At 42.1% G+C, this 17,567-nt stretch overlaps 1 protein-coding gene across 2 annotated transcripts in view; it reads left to right on the forward strand.

Annotated features, from left to right (window-relative positions):
- MEGF10 (multiple EGF like domains 10) overlaps window positions 1-17,567 on the forward strand; it is a 155,845-nt gene that overhangs the window by 113,654 nt on the left and 24,624 nt on the right. For both annotated transcript variants that reach the window (XM_074360599.1, XM_074360598.1), the window contains exons 10-13: window positions 2,807-2,981; window positions 4,275-4,395; window positions 5,149-5,312; window positions 8,306-8,408. In XM_074360599.1, the coding sequence (XP_074216700.1) occupies window positions 2,807-2,981; window positions 4,275-4,395; window positions 5,149-5,312; window positions 8,306-8,408 (563 nt within the window). The remainder of the gene's footprint in view (window positions 1-2,806; window positions 2,982-4,274; window positions 4,396-5,148; window positions 5,313-8,305; window positions 8,409-17,567) is intronic.

Below are 17,567 nucleotides of genomic sequence, written 5' to 3' on the forward strand. Positions count from 1 at the left end.
AATTCTTTTTCACACTAGCCCTCCTAGCAGGCTGCTATCAAACTTCCTTTTTCTTTGGTATAAAAACAAGTAAATAAATCTGGGTTCGAGTTCGATTCTACCACTACCTGTGTGAGACTTTGAATAAATTACTTCCTCTTTCTAGGTCCTTCTAGGTCTCTGTTCCCTCATTTATATAATGGAACCATACCAAACACTTGTGAGCATTACATGAAATAGTACACACGGATGGCTTAGCGTGGTGTTGACACACACTCAGTGCTCTGGGAACACTAGCTGCTGGTCTGGGCATCCCCTGACAAATTCATCATAAACGTTCTTATGTGAGAGTTCTCTGCAATTAACGGTGATTCCCTTTAAGCCATGACTTTTGACATTTTAAAAACCAATTTTAGGGGAAATCTGGCCTTTGTATGCAGATATACAGGTTACAATTTTACGTTATTGGAAGACTCGGGGAGCCTGGGGGAAAGCACGATCCCCGGAGTCAGACCCCGACACATGTCAGCTGTGCTGTTTTCCCTTGTTCCCTCAGTCCACGTTTACTGTGGGCCTGTGTGGGCCAGCAAACAAGACAGACTTCCTTCTTGTCCTACTGGAGTCGAAGTCTAGTGGGGAGGGAAGAAAGGAAAAGGACTGTCAAAAGAAACATGAGATGGCAGGCTGTGAGAAATGCGATGAGCAGGGTGCTATGAAGGTGAGGAAGGAGAGATCTAACTGACATGTGAGGGGTCAGGGAAGGCCTTGCTAAGGAAGAGATATTTAAGTGGAGACTGGAAGAGTAAGATGCAGAGAACTAAGCCAGGAGTGGAGAGATGGCATTCTTGGCATAGGGAATTGCCCATGTGAAGCCCTTAAATTGAAAAAGCTTAATGCTCTTACCAACTCAAAAACAAAAACAAAAACAAAACCCCAAAACTATCAGTTAAGCATAGTAATAAAGAGAGAATGACAATGAAAGAAGAGGTGGACGGTAGGCGGTAGCCAAATGATGAAGGCTCATGGGCCATCTTTAGGGTCATTATGTATCTGGAGTCACAGGAACTGTTTGGCTTAGGCCTATTTTCCTACTGTAATTATTCGTCACTCCCTCTTCACTCTTAAAAATGTTCTAGTTTAGACAGTAAATTGTATTCACTGTAGCTATATTGAACAGTGTGGATTTTATTCTAAGTGTTGGCTTCAAAGAGAGACTTTGAAGCGATTTAAGGAAAATGATACCATCTGATCTACTTTTTAGGTGATGAGACGTGAGTGAATGCAGGGAGAAGGGTCAGAAGGCTGTTCAGGAGTTGAGATAGATGACATTGCCATGGAATAGGATGGTGACACTGAAGATGAAGAGATGTGGAGAGATTCGAGATGCATGTTGGAGTTAGCATGGTGAGGTCCTAGTAATGAACTAGGTATGGGGCATGAGGGAGAAGGAGTTATCAAGAGTAACTGTGAAGTTTTTAGCTTCAAGCTCTGAGTGGCTGGTGGTACCATTACTTCAGCGGGAAGTAACTGGAAGGAAATGCTGAATGAGGAATGAAGAAAGGAAAGAACTAGGGCTCTGTTTTTGGTGTGTTAAGTTTGAGATGCCAGGTCTTTTGCCCAAGGATAAATAACAGATGAGTAGATCTAAGTAGATCTGAGGTTCAAACCCTTGTCTTATGAATCCAAACCTTCTATACCCAAGAAACCATCCTTAATGTAGAGTTGTACTTGGTATTTCTTCTAGCGGTGTTTCCTGAGTGATACTTGTGACAGATGCCTGTGCCTTTGCTTGTGGGTAATTAGTTACAGAAGGGATCTAAAAGTATATTTAAATACATTTCTTAAAATGAGTAACAAATTGTCCAACCCACAGGCATTTTCTTTAAGAAGAAGAGGGTTAAGAAATGAGATTATGGGGTTTGGCTGAGACCCTCACTCAGCAGATAAGGATATCAGGACCAGGAAGGGCACGTGCTTCCACTAAGTGTAGCCAGGTAGTGGGAGAGCTGGAATTTACATCCCCAAATCTTCATCCCTTCCAGGTCACGGTTCTTCGCAGAAAATCTAGGAACAGTCCTCTGATGAGAGGTCATTTAGCAAATGTCTGGATGAGACAGTGGCTTCTGTTGTTGGGTCGCATTAAGGGGAGGGTTTTCTCTCCATCAGGGGAGAAAGACCATCTTCAATAGTCTTCCAGTTTTGAGCAGGGCTGGTTTGATTGTTCAGATTTTCCTTTGGCGAGAAGCACATGTGTTTTTAATGACACAGAGCGCCCTGTTGTGTGAGCCTCGCTAACGCGTGCCTCTTTGCCCAGCTGATGTGTCCATTTGCTGTGGGGCGACAGCTGGCTGCCTGGCCCATCAATGCGGCTGCTGTTTCAGGTAGAGACAGCTGCTCTGCCACCAGGTATGGGGAGCCGAGACAAACAAGCAGAAAAGGTCACTGCTTCTGGAGGTCCTTGGACATCACCCTGGTTTACTGACTTTGTGTTGTTCATTGGATGGAGTTCTTAGATATTCTCATGTGGTTGACCTCTTATCGAATTAGTGCTCTCAATTTACAAAAATTAAAATGAGTTTTAGACAAAAGGACACAGTTGTAGGAGTCATCCTGTTGGAGCCTAATGCTGATTTCATGCAACATTTCTGTGGTACCAATCGGGTTTCAGCCGATTAATTAAATCATACCAAGCCTGGGAATGAAGTTTAAATGATCGTGCATGGAATTACCCACACATTTAGTGATCATGGCTAAAGCAACATTTGCAGGGGCCTTGGGTGTCACGTTTACCAGAGAGTGACTTGCTCCTTTCATCCACGTCTCTCAGCTGTCACCCCATGTCCGGAGAGTGTGCCTGCAAGCCAGGCTGGTCGGGACTCTACTGTAATGAGACATGTTCTCCTGGATTCTACGGGGAAGCCTGCCAACAGATCTGCAGCTGCCACAATGGGGCCGACTGTGACAGTGTGACTGGGAAGTGCACCTGTGCCCCGGGATTCAAAGTGAGTGGCTTGGGCTCTGGAGGAAACAGATAAGGGGTGCAACTTGGAGCATGTTAATACCACCATTTATATGACGTTTCCTAAAGTGCAGTGAATGTGCTAAAATCAATCACATTATTAACAAGAAAGAAAATAAAGAGAGAAGTAATATTAAGAGATAGAAGTAGTTACCTGAGAATGACATCTGGGCGAGGTGGTGGAACTACCAAGTGGCATTAACACTTAATTATTTAATTAATATATGTCATGAAGTAAGATGCATTTTAATTATTCCTTACATAATTATTTTACTGTGTTTCATAGGCAACAAAGAAAGGGCTCCTCTAACTAGGAGAAGTATTACTGTTGACGGTTTTTGTTTTAATTCCATGCAGCTTGAAGGCACTTACTTTATCAAGTTAGCATTTATTATGCACTTACATCCAGGAATTAGTAGTACGTGAGTTTTTTACTCCCTTTGAGAATCTAGACCTGACCAGTATGCCTGTGAGCCAACAGAGCAGAACTTTGCCGAGTTTCCAGGATTTCTTAGCAACAAATTAGGAATTTTTGCCTTAAAAGAAGATGGGTTGTCCTTGAATTATTTTCTCCTGTTTTAAAGAGAACATTAAACTGTGAGGCATGTTGATGGATATTCCAGAGCACATAATATAGAGCGAGTGGGTCATAAAGTCTCAGAGCTGAGATCTTTACGGGGTTTTCTAACCTGTGTCACAACTCTTTGGTTGAGCTCCTGAATTAGCCTTGTCTTAAGAGCCTCTTCTGGCTTTAAAGGAGGTAACCTCCACTCACCTTTGGTAACTGACCTCTATGTTTTATGCTCGCTGTCAGATAATAAATTGAATCATGCTGCTAGCAGAGTGTATTCTGTTCTTTTGCCTCAACCACTAATCATATTACATCTTATACGAGGAAGTCTTGGAAGCGTTGCAATTTAATGTATAGTTCATATTATGTTTATTTATTGACAATAATTTTACACCTTGTATTTTCTATCTAGTTGTCTGAGCAAGGACAACGGTTTTGGATTTGCTATAAAGGAAAACTAATGTAGGCAGCAGACTTTTTTTGTGGTCTTATTCAATACTGTATCCTATATATAAACTAGCTGGCATTGGCCTTGAATGTGTAAAATTAGTATAGTGGTGACATTGTAACAACTCTTAAAAATACAATGTGTTAAAATTAGAGAAAGAGTGTAATTAGCATGGCCAAGATATATTTTTGTTTATTTGTGCTGGCCTTATTTCAGGTAGTAAAATTGCATGCATTTTCCTCTTTGTGCCTCTCTAGGGAATCGACTGCTCCACTCCCTGCCCTCTGGGATCCTACGGGATAAACTGTTCCTCTCTCTGCCGCTGTAAAAATGATGCTATCTGCTCTCCTGTGGATGGGTCTTGTACTTGCAAGGCAGGTGAGTGGGTGAATGAGTCTGTTGTCTGATCCTGGTCATGTTAGCTCCAAAAGGCACAGGAAAGAAACATTTCCAGCTCCAGCTGTGCCGAAATACCATGCCTGAACTCAGCAAGCCCCTCATCCAGGGAGGGCTCTCCTGCTTTCGTGAGTCAAGGGGAGAGGCTCACGTGAGACAATCTCTGAAGTCACTGCCAGCTCTGAAAGTCTGTGAGTCTCCGTACTTTGGGGAAGACTAAGCAAGCAGACGTGTGTCCATGTCTTGAATTGATTGTCCTGGAGTCCTGACTAGAAATGCAGCCAAGCATGTGTTGTATGTGGGGGCCAGCGTGTGTGTGTCCATGGTTCCTGGATACTCACTGTTCATGGTTGATGGGATCCTGCCTTAAATGGGATCTTTAAATGGGGTTCTTTCCCTTCTCCCTCACATATAAATGTTTCACTTTCCCGACCTAAACCAAGCTCAGTATCCCCCAGTATTTATCCCCGCACATCAGAGGTGCCCCCACCCCATCTCTCTTCCCTCAGTACCCCAGTAGTGCTTCTTAGTGTTGGCATCCTTGACAGCTGTGTGGGTGCTTTAGTTCATTTCTGATGGAGGCTTTATGTGGAGGAGCTAATGCTCCCTGTGGGGGCAAGGACATTGCTGTGCACCTCCAAGATGTTTCTAAAGGGAAGTGTGTCTTGGAAAGGCTCAGCAGAACTCCCTGCTGCCTCTGTTTGCTCACGTGCCCTGGTGCTCTTCTCCCGGCAGGCTGGCACGGGGTGGACTGCTCCATCAGCTGTCCCAGTGGCACCTGGGGCTTTGGCTGTAACTTAACATGTCAGTGCCTCAATGGCGGAGCCTGCAACACCCTGGACGGGACCTGCACGTGTGCACCTGGATGGCGCGGGGAGAAATGTGAATTTTCCTGCCAGGTATGACCCAACGAGGAGGGCTGGGAGGAGCTGATCCTAGAGGGTTAGCTTATTTTTGCAGATTTCTTGATTTAAAGTGCCTGAGTGTGAACCCAACCATAGTGACTATTAGAAGCAATGAGTGTTTGAACTCAGATTGGATACAAGATAGGCAAAGGGATAGACGTGGAAATGGGTTAGGCAGCTTTGTGAGAATCCCTTCCTTTCCCTCCACCCCGGTTCCCCCCAACACCCCCCTCTGTTTTCTCTATTCTAATATACTCATCTCTTCACAGTAGCCAGTCAAACACCCAGTGTATGCCTGTCAACTCTCTAAATATTGTGTTTCCATTGTAATGGAAATCTTCCAGCCTTTGGGGTGGAAAGTGACAGGGCATTGAAAGGGGGGTGGTGATGGTGTCACAGAAGTGCTCACTGAGGTGGTGAAAGGTTTGGAAACTGCCTTTTAACACAAATACCTCAGGAGTCACACGAATCTCCAGAGATTTCTGTGGTCCAGTGCTGACTCCATCCCCTTGACCTGCTTTGGAGATACCCGTCATCAGAAACCCCGACAGGGCGGCAAGGGACAGTGCATTCCATGGCAACAGCCCGTTTCATTTTCTTCCTCTCAAGCACATGGCTGGTTTCCTTTCCTCTTTTCCATCACTCTTTGTTACTGTCACAGTTCTTCCCCAAGCCGTTAGGCATTCTCTCAGTGGTGTGTGTTCTCTGCCTCCAGGGGATCAGCTGATGGTGAGAAGACACTGTGACCCCCTGAACTGGCCCCCTGAGGGGGACCTTCCACGGAGCTCTTTTCTCCTGGGCTTCCTCCTCATTAAGTGCAACCCATTCCTATTCCCTGGCTAGAGCGCATCCCTCCCCCACCCCGCCCGGAGCTATTCCCTGCCCTCTAAACTACTAGGACAGTTATGTTAGCTTTGCTTCCTGTCATCCACCAGTGAACAGATTACCAGTGCTCTGAGATGGGCTTGGAGATCACTGTTCACTCCCAACCTGAGTAGAGGCAATGCAAAGCCCCCAGCCCCCTGTCCTTTTTTGTGTATTATTAGATGCATTAGTACATTAGCAAAGACTGGAGGTGATTTAGTGGATCATACTGTGAAAGCTAAATCCTATAAGCCCAACCACATATTAGTGAGGCCTAACTTTTTTTTTAATATTTTATTTTTGTAAGTACTAGATAAATAATTATGCCATCTAACACCCATTTTAGACTGGCTCTAGGTGCCTTCTTCTTGATCATTTTGCACCCCCTGTTTTTCTTTTTTTTTTTTAATCTTATATCTGCCTTTATTTTTTTTTTTAACATTTTTTATTGATTTATAATCATTTTACAATGTTGTGTCAAATTCCAGTGTTCAGCACAATTTTTCAGTTATTCATGGACATATACACACTCATTGTCACGTTTTTTTCTCTCTGAGTTGTCATAACATTTTGTGTATATTTCCCTGTGCTATACAGTGTAATCTTGTTTATCAATTCTACAATTTTGAAATCCCAGTTTATCCCTTCCCACCCTCCACCCCCCTGGCAACCACAAGTCTGTATTCTCTGTCTGTGAGTCTATTTCTGTCCTGTATTTACGCTTTGTTTTTGTTTGTTTGTTTGTTTTTGTTTTTGTTTTTTAGATTCCACATATGAGCGATCTCATATGGTATTTTTCTTTCTCTTTCTGGCTTACTTCACTTAGAATGACATTCTCCAGGAGCATCCATGTTGCTGCAAATGGCATTATGTTGTCGGTTTTTATGGTTGAGTAGTATTCCATTGTATAAATATACCACATCTTCTTTATCCAGTCACCTGTTGATGGACATTTAGGCTGTTTCCATGTTTTGGCTATTGTAAATAGTGCTGCTATGAACATTGGGGTACAGGTGTCATCCTGAAGTAGATTTCCTTCTGGATACAAGCCCAGGAGTGGGATTCCTGGGTCACCCCTGTTTTTCTTAGTGCTTGGTGGTATGGGAGCTTTGTGGTGCCTTCCCTCAGTTTGTCAGGACCTGGCACGAAAGAACAGGGCTTGTAAACACAGAGCTTTCATTCCTCTCATACAAACTAGATGATTATGTCTGTGAAGAGACTCAATCTCTGTTGGACCACCAACTTGCATGTGCGTGTGAAAACATTAAGGTCAGGGAGGGGACGAGTGAGGGGGGTGTGCCAACACACTCAACCCTCTCTTAGGATCTTGAATCAGAATACTTGGTGTTGTTTAGATGTCATGGAAAGGAGGATGTTAATTAGGAAAAGCGACGAGAGATTTTCTTTTTCCTTATAGTTCTGTATCTCATTGACAATTTATGGAAATGATCTTAATTCAATTGAAGCTATGTTATTTTAAAAATTACAGGGCTTCTTTATGTGGGTCAGGGTCTTCCCTTTTTTACTAAGGAATAGAATGCCTTGTAGAGAAAAACAATTCTGTCACTAGGTATGGTGACATAGGTTAACTAGACTTATTGTGGTGATTATTTCACAATATATACAAATATCAAATAATTATGTTTTACACCTGAAACTAATATAACATTGTATATCAGTTATACCTCAATGGGAAAAAAGAGAATGCCTTGTAGGGGAACACTGAAGTATTTCATAAAAATCTTTAGGAACAAAAAAAGACTATTTTTATGAGTTGTAGCTTACTCATAAGATACTTACTTAATAAGATAGAGATACTTTTAATTACTTGGCATATTTATGTGTGTTTGCATAAATGCACATCAGCATATTGGCATAGTTGGTTTACCATTCGTATGTTTGACCGTTGTATTAGACGTAAACTAGGTTTAAGGGATTTTAAAACACTGACCTCCTGCAGCCTATTTTTTGGGGGGCCAGCAAGACACGGGAAAGGTGATTGTAATGCATGTTACTGGGAGGTGTTTGGGAGAGGAGGGTGCTGTTTCTGGAATGGCTGACTTGGGTCCCTTTCCTCTCCGGTCATGGGATTTCACATACCCTCGCTGCTGTCTTCTACGCAGGACGGCACGTATGGGCTGAACTGTGCCGAGCGCTGTGACTGCAGCCATGCGGATGGCTGCCACCCCACCACGGGCCACTGCCGCTGCCTCCCAGGATGGTCAGGTGAGAGCCGAGGACTGCTACTTGAAATGAGAAACACACCAACATGTGCCTAGCACTCTTCCTTGCTGCTTAGAGAAACACAAGTCAACCTTTCAGGAAAAAAAATACAGTAAAGTCTCCAGTAGACTGACACATTTTCACCCAAGACACAGTACTGCTAGGTCTAATTAATCTGTAGTCCAGGGATGACTTTTTGGGAAATCATGCGGGAATCACAAGACAGTTCTCTTGTGACTTCGTGTAGGGTCCAGCTATCAGAATTCAGGCTGGCAAGAGCGGGAAGATGTAAACAGCTGTGAAGAGTTTAGCAAGACCTCTGTGATATTTTTAAGCACTGAGAAAAGAATAATTGAAATACACCATAAGAAAATAACTAAGTTCACCTCAGTGAGGCAAAAATGTTAAATGTTAGTGTGGTTAATATACAAATACTAAAATATTTATTACTAGAAATAAAAGTTTTTAAACTTTTTTATAGTAATATTTAAGCCATAAAAATTCATGATATGATTGAGTGCAAATTTTCTAACCACAAGGTGGAAGTTTCTCCTTGTTTATATGGCTTCATGGAACTTTAGCAAACTGACAGTGGCCTTGAAGAACCATGCTTTTGCTCATGACGTGTAGGCTTGGGAGCTGGCACTAAGTGCCCAGGCAAATTGGGATCTTCCTCTTCCATTTGATAAATCAAGCCAAGCCTACTCAAAGAAGACAAAACAAACCAAAAATAGAATTTTAAACACTTATTAAGAAAAATTACTAATGGAAGTGCAGTAGAAAAATTATCAAACATTAGGAGGAGTGAACTGAATGTGCTGATAAACATTTCTTCTGAAGGTACATTGAAATATTGTGTTGACTGCTGCCAAGCCAACTTAGAGCGAAGTCCTGTTAAACTAGAGACTGGATGACAGGAAGATAAATGAACCAAAATCTTCTTTTAAAATTATCTTCTCATTAGAAGTCATTTGTGTGTGTGTGTGTGTATTATATTTGTATCTGAGTATGTTTGTGTATATATTTAGAGAAGAGAGGGGGATTTGTAAGGCAGAGCTGTTTCCATATTCCATATCCTCCAAAACGGGTTTTAACTTGTCCTCTGAGAGAGAAATTGGTGGTAGCAAGCTAAGCATCCCCTTCACTGATGGTTCATATTTTCAGAAGATGGATATTTCAGAGGTGAATCTTTTGCCTCCATACCAGCTATGTCATGTTTAAGAAATTATAGAGTGGTCTTACCTATTAGCAAAGATGCACACAAAGAAGACTCTAGGGAAATAATAATAAGGAATGCCTCTTGAGTGCTAACTGCAGGCTCACAACAACTCTGTGAGGTAGGAAATGTTATTTTCTCCTTTTTATAGATGAGAAGGCTGAGGCAAAGAGAAGTTAAGTGGCTTGACCCAGAGTTCTAGGATCAGTAAACATCTGAAACAAGATTTACCTCAATGCTGTCCTACCACGTGGCCAGCTGTCTTAACTATTGCATTCTTCTGCCATACGCAGACTTGGTCTAGGAAGTGCTGGGGTGTAGGGGGCTGTTCTACTGAGATTTATCTTCAGCGTGGATGCAGGCTTCTGAGAATTATATGAAAGGGCCCTGGTGATCAGTACAGGCAACTAGCAACCTCTTTATAGATAGGCAGGTAGGTTGATAGATAAACAGAGTCACATATCATAGAATTCACCAATTTAAAGTATACAATTCAATGGTTTTTAGTATATTCAAAGAAATACAACCATCACCATTATCAGTTTTAGAAGATTTTCACTGCCTCCCGACAAAACCCCATCAGTACTTATTAGCAGCCTTTCTCTTTGTATCCCCAGCTCACCAACCACCCCTCCCTGCTCCCTACCCTAGGAAGCCACTAATCTACTTTCTGTTTCTGTTAATTTGCCTATTCTGGATATTGTATGAATTCATATAGTATGTGGTATTTTGGAACTGGCTTCCTTCTCTTAACATGTTTTTAAGATTCATCCATATTGGAGCATATATCAGTACTTCATTCCTTTTGGCTTTGAAATAATATGCCATTGTATGGATAGACCTCATTTTATTTACTCATTCAATTGATAGACATTTGGGTTGTTTCCATTTTTGCCTATTATGAAAAATGCTGCTATGAACTTCCATGTATAAGTTTTTGTGTGATGTATATACTTTTGCTGTATGCTTAGTGGAATTACTAGGTTGTATGGTAACTCTAAGTTTAATCTTTTCAAGAACTGCTACCCTTATTTTCCAAAGCAGCTGCACCATTCGACATTCCTACCAGCAAAGTATGAGATTTCTGTATTCTCATCACATTTGCTATTATCTGTCTTTTTGATTGTAGCCATCCTAGTGGGTGTGAAATGTTATCTCACTGTGGTTTTGATTTACATTCCCTTAATGAGTAATGATGTTGAGCATCTTTTTATGTGTTTATTGGCCACTGTATATCTTCTTTGTAGAAAAGTCTATTCAGATACTTTGCTCATTTTTTTAACTTGGGTTATTTGTCTTTTTATTATTGAGTTGTAGTATTTCTTTATATATTCTAGTTCTGTGTCCCCTATCAGGTATATAATTTGCAGGTATTTTTTCTTGATGGTGTCTTTTGATACAGAAAAGTTTTTATTTTGATAAAGTTCAGTGTATCTTTTTTTCTTTAGTTACTTGTACTTTTGGTGTCAAATCTAAGAAACCATTGCCTAATCCAAGGTCACGAGGATTTATGCCTATGTAGTCTCCTAAGCATTTTATAGTTTTAGTTTTTACATTCAGGTCTTTGGTCCATTTTGAGTTTATTTTTATAGATGGTATGAGGAAGGGTCCAAGTTCATTCATTTGTATGTCAGTATCCTCTTGTCCCAGCACCATTTATTAAGAAGACCATTCTTTGCCCCACTGTATTGTCTTGATATCCTTATCAAAAATCAATTGACCATAAAATAAATGTGACAGCATTTATTTCCAGGCCCTCAATTCTATTTCATTGATGCATATGTCTATGTTTATGCCAGCACCACACTATTTTGATAGCTATAGCTTTGTAGAAAGTTTTAAAATTAGGAAGTGTGAGTCTTCCAACTTTGGTCTTCTTTTTCAAGATTGTTTGGCTGTCCTGGGTCCATTGAATTTCCATATGAATTTTAGGATCAGCGTATCAATTCTTGCAAAGAAACAAGGTGGAACTTTAATAAGCATTGAACCTATAGCTTCATGAGAGGAACATTGCCAACTTAACACACTAAGTCTTCAGATCTGTGAACATAGAGTGTCATCAGTAACCTCTGCAGTGGTGGCTCTCAGCCCTTTGGAATTTGAGAACTTCTTTGGTTTCTGACAGGAATAAACTGAGACTAACTGTCGTGTGTTTGATTTCTGTTGTCTGAGAGCAACCTTGGGAAACAGGTCAAAGCTTGTGTAATAGACTTTATTTTCTGTCAATAGGAGCTCCCCAAAGAAACAAGGAGCTCTCCAGCCCTCTAGTTCCTCCTTGACTTGCAGAGGCTGAGGTAACTCTGACTTCACAATATGAAATTCCACCTTTCCATGTTTTTGTTTGGCTCTCAGTTACTCAGTGTTAAAACTACATCACCCCCAGGATTAAACCAGAGTCTATGACTTCACAAGAGTTCTTGAAGTTCTCAAATGGAGTGGCCAGTACTAAGTTCTCAATGAGCACTGCAAAGCGAATAGCATTGGAACTCCCCGGCAAATTCAGAACTTTCCTAACTGAGAAGCCACATCATTTGTTTGGGGATATACTCTACCAAATCTACTTTTGTCTTATAAACATAGAGGAAATGCAAGATGTTCCTGAACACACCAATCACTACTCAAGTATCCACCTGCTTTGATGATTTAGAACCAGCCTGTGAAAGGCATGCTCTAGTATACATGAGAAAAGCAGGAGATATGATTTGGCCAGAAGCCAGCCAGAAAATGTGTTAGTTGCATTCCATAGTCTGGGTCGTCCGGTAAGACAAATGATCCCCTCTGGCCTTAGACCTGTGGCGCTCCTGTGGGAATGCAGTGGCTTTGTCACACAACAGTCTTGTAATCCTCTGTCCATCTGTGACTGGTCTGCTTCTCCCAACGGGGAGGAAGTTTTGCTGCTTCATTTGTGCTATCACTTGTTGTCCACAGTCTCTTTGCTTCATGACTCCAATGTCTTATTTCTCTGGGTCTTCTGTGTGGGCTGTTGGTCTGTAAGTATCTAAAGCTGCTAGGAGACTTGTTTTTAGAGAGGTCACCCCCCACACTCACAGAACACACTTGATTTAAGCAAATGTATGTAGAGGAAAAGACAGTTTCTAGAGTTCTAAAAAACACCCTACAGTTGAATGAAGAACTGGCTTATTTTTCTAAAAGGAGAGAAGAGTAAACTTGTATCATTTACACAGAACATCACTTCCTTGTCAACACTGGGTAGACTCAGAATTTTTCATCACAAACCGGCTTCAAGTAAGAATCACATAAGGACCTTTCCCAATATGAAGAAAGCTTCACTTGTCATTTGGATATCAGGTTTGGGGCAAAAAATAAATAAGTCCAGGGAAGAAAGTGAATCTCTTTCCCTTCTTCCTGTTGTGGGGGTTGCACTAGGTGAAATGCTGAGAATCGCAGGACAGGGCAGCAGTAGGTTGGGTGACAGTGAGGCTTTTGTGAAGGACTCAGTGAAATCTAACACTGGGACTTGGGCTCTTCCCTTGACCAAATCATCAGGATAGCATCGAGGCACTAACAGTGCTCAGCCACTGCGGTCACTGTGGGGAGGGGCTGATCTGGTCTACACGTTTGGAGCTAGAAATAAGGGTCAGAAGAGCTCAATCCCTCTGGACGAAGAAATTGGCAAACCCAAACTGAGGAAGACATGTGCCCACGTGATACACTGAGGAAGGCAGCTTGCTTTCTTACTGGAGGGCTCATTTGCCTCTTCTCATAACTTCACCCTCTTTTCTAATGTTTGGTCTTTTTCTCTTAAAAGAAATGAGACTTTTACTTCTTTCTACTATAATTGATGGTCCCATTTTACCTACTTGGACAATAAGTCTTCAAAATGTACTACCATAAATAATAACCAGAATAAAATTTTGCATCTGACATCCCAGATATTATTTCCAAAAGAAATGCATAATTTTTCAAAATACCTGCACTTTTATTATATGTTGTTAATTAAAACCTTACTTTATTGATAGATTTAACCAATAGATTGCTTTGTCAAACAGAGGCAGATTGCAGTGAAAAAAATGGGGAAAAATAAAACCTCGTCGGGATACAGGCTGTGTCCTGGGCTCCTTCTCCAACACCTCTGCCACCCCCCCCCCACACACACATGCACGCACGCACACACACAGAATAATAAAATGAGACTGGCTTTTCAAAATCATTATTCTGGAATTCAAGGTGTCAGTGAAATATAATTAAGTGTGTGTGTGTGTGGGTGTGTGTTTCCAGAGTAGTGGAGTGATAGGCTTTATAAAACATTTTCCAAAAACAGTAGGAACAGGCTGACTTTTTTTCCACTTCCTTTCTGCTTTGGCTTCAGTCAACCAGATCACCTCTTCACTGAGTATTACAGGTAATCAAGATTTCAGTCCAGCTGTCTGGGAGCAAGTGCAGTCTCCAGCCTTGTTCCCAGCCTTGGCTAAGATCACTGCTACCTGAGAACTCCTTTAACTTGTATATTTCAGTTCGTTCCCCACTTCACACCTACTGAATGACAATCTCATGGGTGGGTGAGGAGGAGAATGAACCATTGCCAGCCTGTAAAGCATCTTTTGTACAAATTTGGAAATGGCCTGGAAATCCCCTGGGGTATGTTTCTGGGCAGGTGGAGTGTAAGGAGCTAGATTTCTGCCCTGACTTTGCCTTTTAGCTAGGGATCTTGTGTAGTGCACAACCTGAACAACCTGACTCGGCAGCCCTGTCTGTTATTTAAAAAGTTGCCTTTAAGGCTTGTGCAGTCGCAGTTACCAATCTGTGGCCGGCCTCTGCTCTGCCTTGTTACTCCAGTAGTTGAAGAGGTTAGGTCCCAGGGAACATTTCTGTGACAGCAACCTCTTAGCCAGTGGCAACAGACTTGAGGAGGCCTAGAGATGCATTCATACCAGAATGAAAACATTAAATGCTAAACAGAGAAAAGAGATTAAGATGCCAAATCAACCTCTAGGAGTCTTAGGAAAGAGAGTGAGATGTGGTATGATGGTGAGGAGGGGAAAGGAGAGTAGGAACAGAGCTGGGGTGCTCCTCTGAGCCTGGCCAGGAAGGGGGAAAACGTGCAGGCAAGTTCTTGAGAAGAGTCCAGCTTCTCTACTACTCCCAGCAAGCCGAACCAGGCCTGAAGTGGTCCCAGTCCCTCTCCAGAAGGATAGCCCCCATTTCTAAGTTTCCCCCAAAACCCCAAGTTTGACCAGCTGAAGAAGTGAGCTGTGACTTCAGGTACTGATCTGTGATACCTGAATTGTCATAATAAGGGGGAGACATACCCTTCTTTGTCCAGTGACACAGGAGTGCAAATTCAACTGTACATGAATTTTAATCAACATGCATGTACCCAGTCAGCCATTAGTGCAGAAGACTTGCTGTCTGTCGCTTAAGGGTATTGGGGGTGGGGACAGCGTGCATGCATAGGCATATGTCTGTGTGTCACGTAGTCTTGTGGGGAGGGAGGAATTTAAAAGCAGAAGGTGGGGTCCCTAAAGTGAGGGTGGAGGGAGGGACTTGCCTTCTGAAAAGAAAGGCTGCAGAAAAAGCTAAGCTTCCAGGTCTCCCAGTCTGCCTGGCATTCTGTTCTGTTTGCTTTCATCTTGGTTTGTTCTAAGACAGACCATGCTCTTTGGTGTTTTGAGTTGCCGCTACAAATGCAGACATTTCTGATTGATATGATTTATTTATCAAGGTGTTTTTTTTTTTAAAACTTGGTGACCTATATAAAGCAGATCCTTTTTAATGGACCTTTAACATTTATAGCATCCAAATGGAAAAATTTGTTGAGTGTCTCCATGTTGGATGCAGCCGTAGTGCTTCGGTACTGGGAACAGGAAGGTGAGGGAACACCGGCTTCTGGCCGACAGGAGGACACGTCTTTCAGGGCAGCACCGTGTGGGCAGAGGTGGATGCACCAGTCAGTAACGTCTCTATGCTGCATGCCTCTGCTTCAGTGTCAGAGGATTAGAAAAGCAGGAACAACGTTAGGACTAAATACTTGAGTTCCTCTCTCTGGTCATCACCAAGCCCAGTTATTACTAACTAATCTCACTCTTTGTTCTAATATGTGTTTAATAGCTTGTTGCTTGGGAGCAAGACATTGAATCACAATCATTTCCTTCATTCACTAGCGCCCCAAATATTGCAGTACTGGTCTAAGGAATATAAACAATTAAGCAAGACAAGGCGTTTGGGTTATATCTCTGAGAGGGGAAATAATGACATGCCAGATGATTTATTTACTACATTCATGCAATCACAAATGCCTAGTGAATGCTGATTTCACGTTGAGGCTGCTGGCATAATGCACCAGGCATTAAATGCACGAGCATTTCTTTAGAGTTGCTTAGCTGAAGTTTATCATGATCACTCAGCCATTGCCTAGCAACTCGTGAAGGCTATCAAAGAGCTCTTTGTCCTCAGGCCTGGCAAAAACAGTCCCTCACAGATCTCCTTATCAGCGTTAGAACATTTATCAGGAAAAAATGCTTCCATTGAACCAGAGAATGCTGCACATATAAAGATACCCCTTTCTGATTTTGCCCCTCCTTCCAAATATTGTAGGAAGTTGTATTTTGAAGTAACTAGTGTTAAAGCCTTTATCTGTACTTTGATAAACATTCCCAAAGAATTTCTTCAAGATGTCCCATATTCTCCCGTGACTTTATAATCTGGACTAACATTTAAAAACACAGACCTGAGTTCATCAAAGTACGTCTTGCCCAGAATGAGTAAGGCAGACATTTTCAGCGCCATAGCCAGGAAGGGTCACCATTTTAGGTGCACAAAATATTAAGTACTCTTCTCGTCACTTCTTCAGAGAAGCCAAGAATGATATGGTTGTCCCATCCATTTGGAAAATGGTCCTAGATATCATGTTGGAAGAAGGATCTGTGCTCGTTGACTCATTCAGCAAACATTATTTAACACCCACCATGTGCCAAGCACTGCAGTGAGCAAAAGCAGGCACCGTCGCTCCTTCATGGAGCTGCTGGAATTCATACATTACCTTGGGTAGAGGATGGAGCGGGGTGGCCTTTCATCTGCATTCTCTCCTATACTTCTCTGGAGTTCATCTCCCTTTGCATCCCAAGTGCCACTGATTGAATCAAGACTTTGCCATTTTTATCACTTTTTACCTGGATAATATAGCCAGGTAAAAATATTGACACCTGACAGGTCTTTCTTCCAGGGTCATCAGCTTCAAACCATCATCTGCCCTCTTACAAAACACCAGTCTAACTGTGACCCTCTCCTACTTTCTTGTCCATGTGGTCCCGTGCTTTTACCAGGAGGAAACTCACATTCCACAGCACAGCCTTCTTGGCTCTTCCCTATGTGACCACTACCTGGCTGCCCAGATGCCTTTTCTGTTCTTCCCAGCTGTCCCCAGCACTTTCTGAAGGATAGACACATACTTCTTAGGGCCTGAGCCTGGGACCCTCGTCCACCTTAACAAGCTACCTCCATCCCTGATTGTGATCCCCAGACAGGATTGGAGGTAACTATTCTGGGGCCATTGTCACTCTAGAGTTGGAGGTCTTTCTTAAAGAACTTCTCACCACAAACCAGCAGTCTCTAGATCCCTTGAATGTTTATTGAGCTGAATTCTCTTTTTTGTCTTTGGCAAACAAGAAAACAAACAAACAAAAAGATGTCTTATGTGATGCCAGCAAGGTTGGATGAGATCACTGGAAATAACCAAGGAATAAAACACACACACAAAACACAGCCCAAAAAAATGGTTAAAGCAAGCTTACAGTCTCCTATTGTGAAGACTTTCACTGTAAGGTTAGCCTTATATGGAGATCACGTCAGTGGCCATATACTGAGTATGACCTAGAGAAACAGTTACCCCAGTACCTGCTCTGTGAGCATCACTACCTGAAATTCCACAATTAGAGATTTATTTCTTTGGCTCCTAACATGTACATTCTCTTAAAATACTAGTATTT

This window comes from Camelus bactrianus, chromosome 3 (assembly GCF_048773025.1).
Source record: "Camelus bactrianus isolate YW-2024 breed Bactrian camel chromosome 3, ASM4877302v1, whole genome shotgun sequence".
NCBI lineage: Eukaryota > Metazoa > Chordata > Mammalia > Artiodactyla > Camelidae > Camelus > Camelus bactrianus.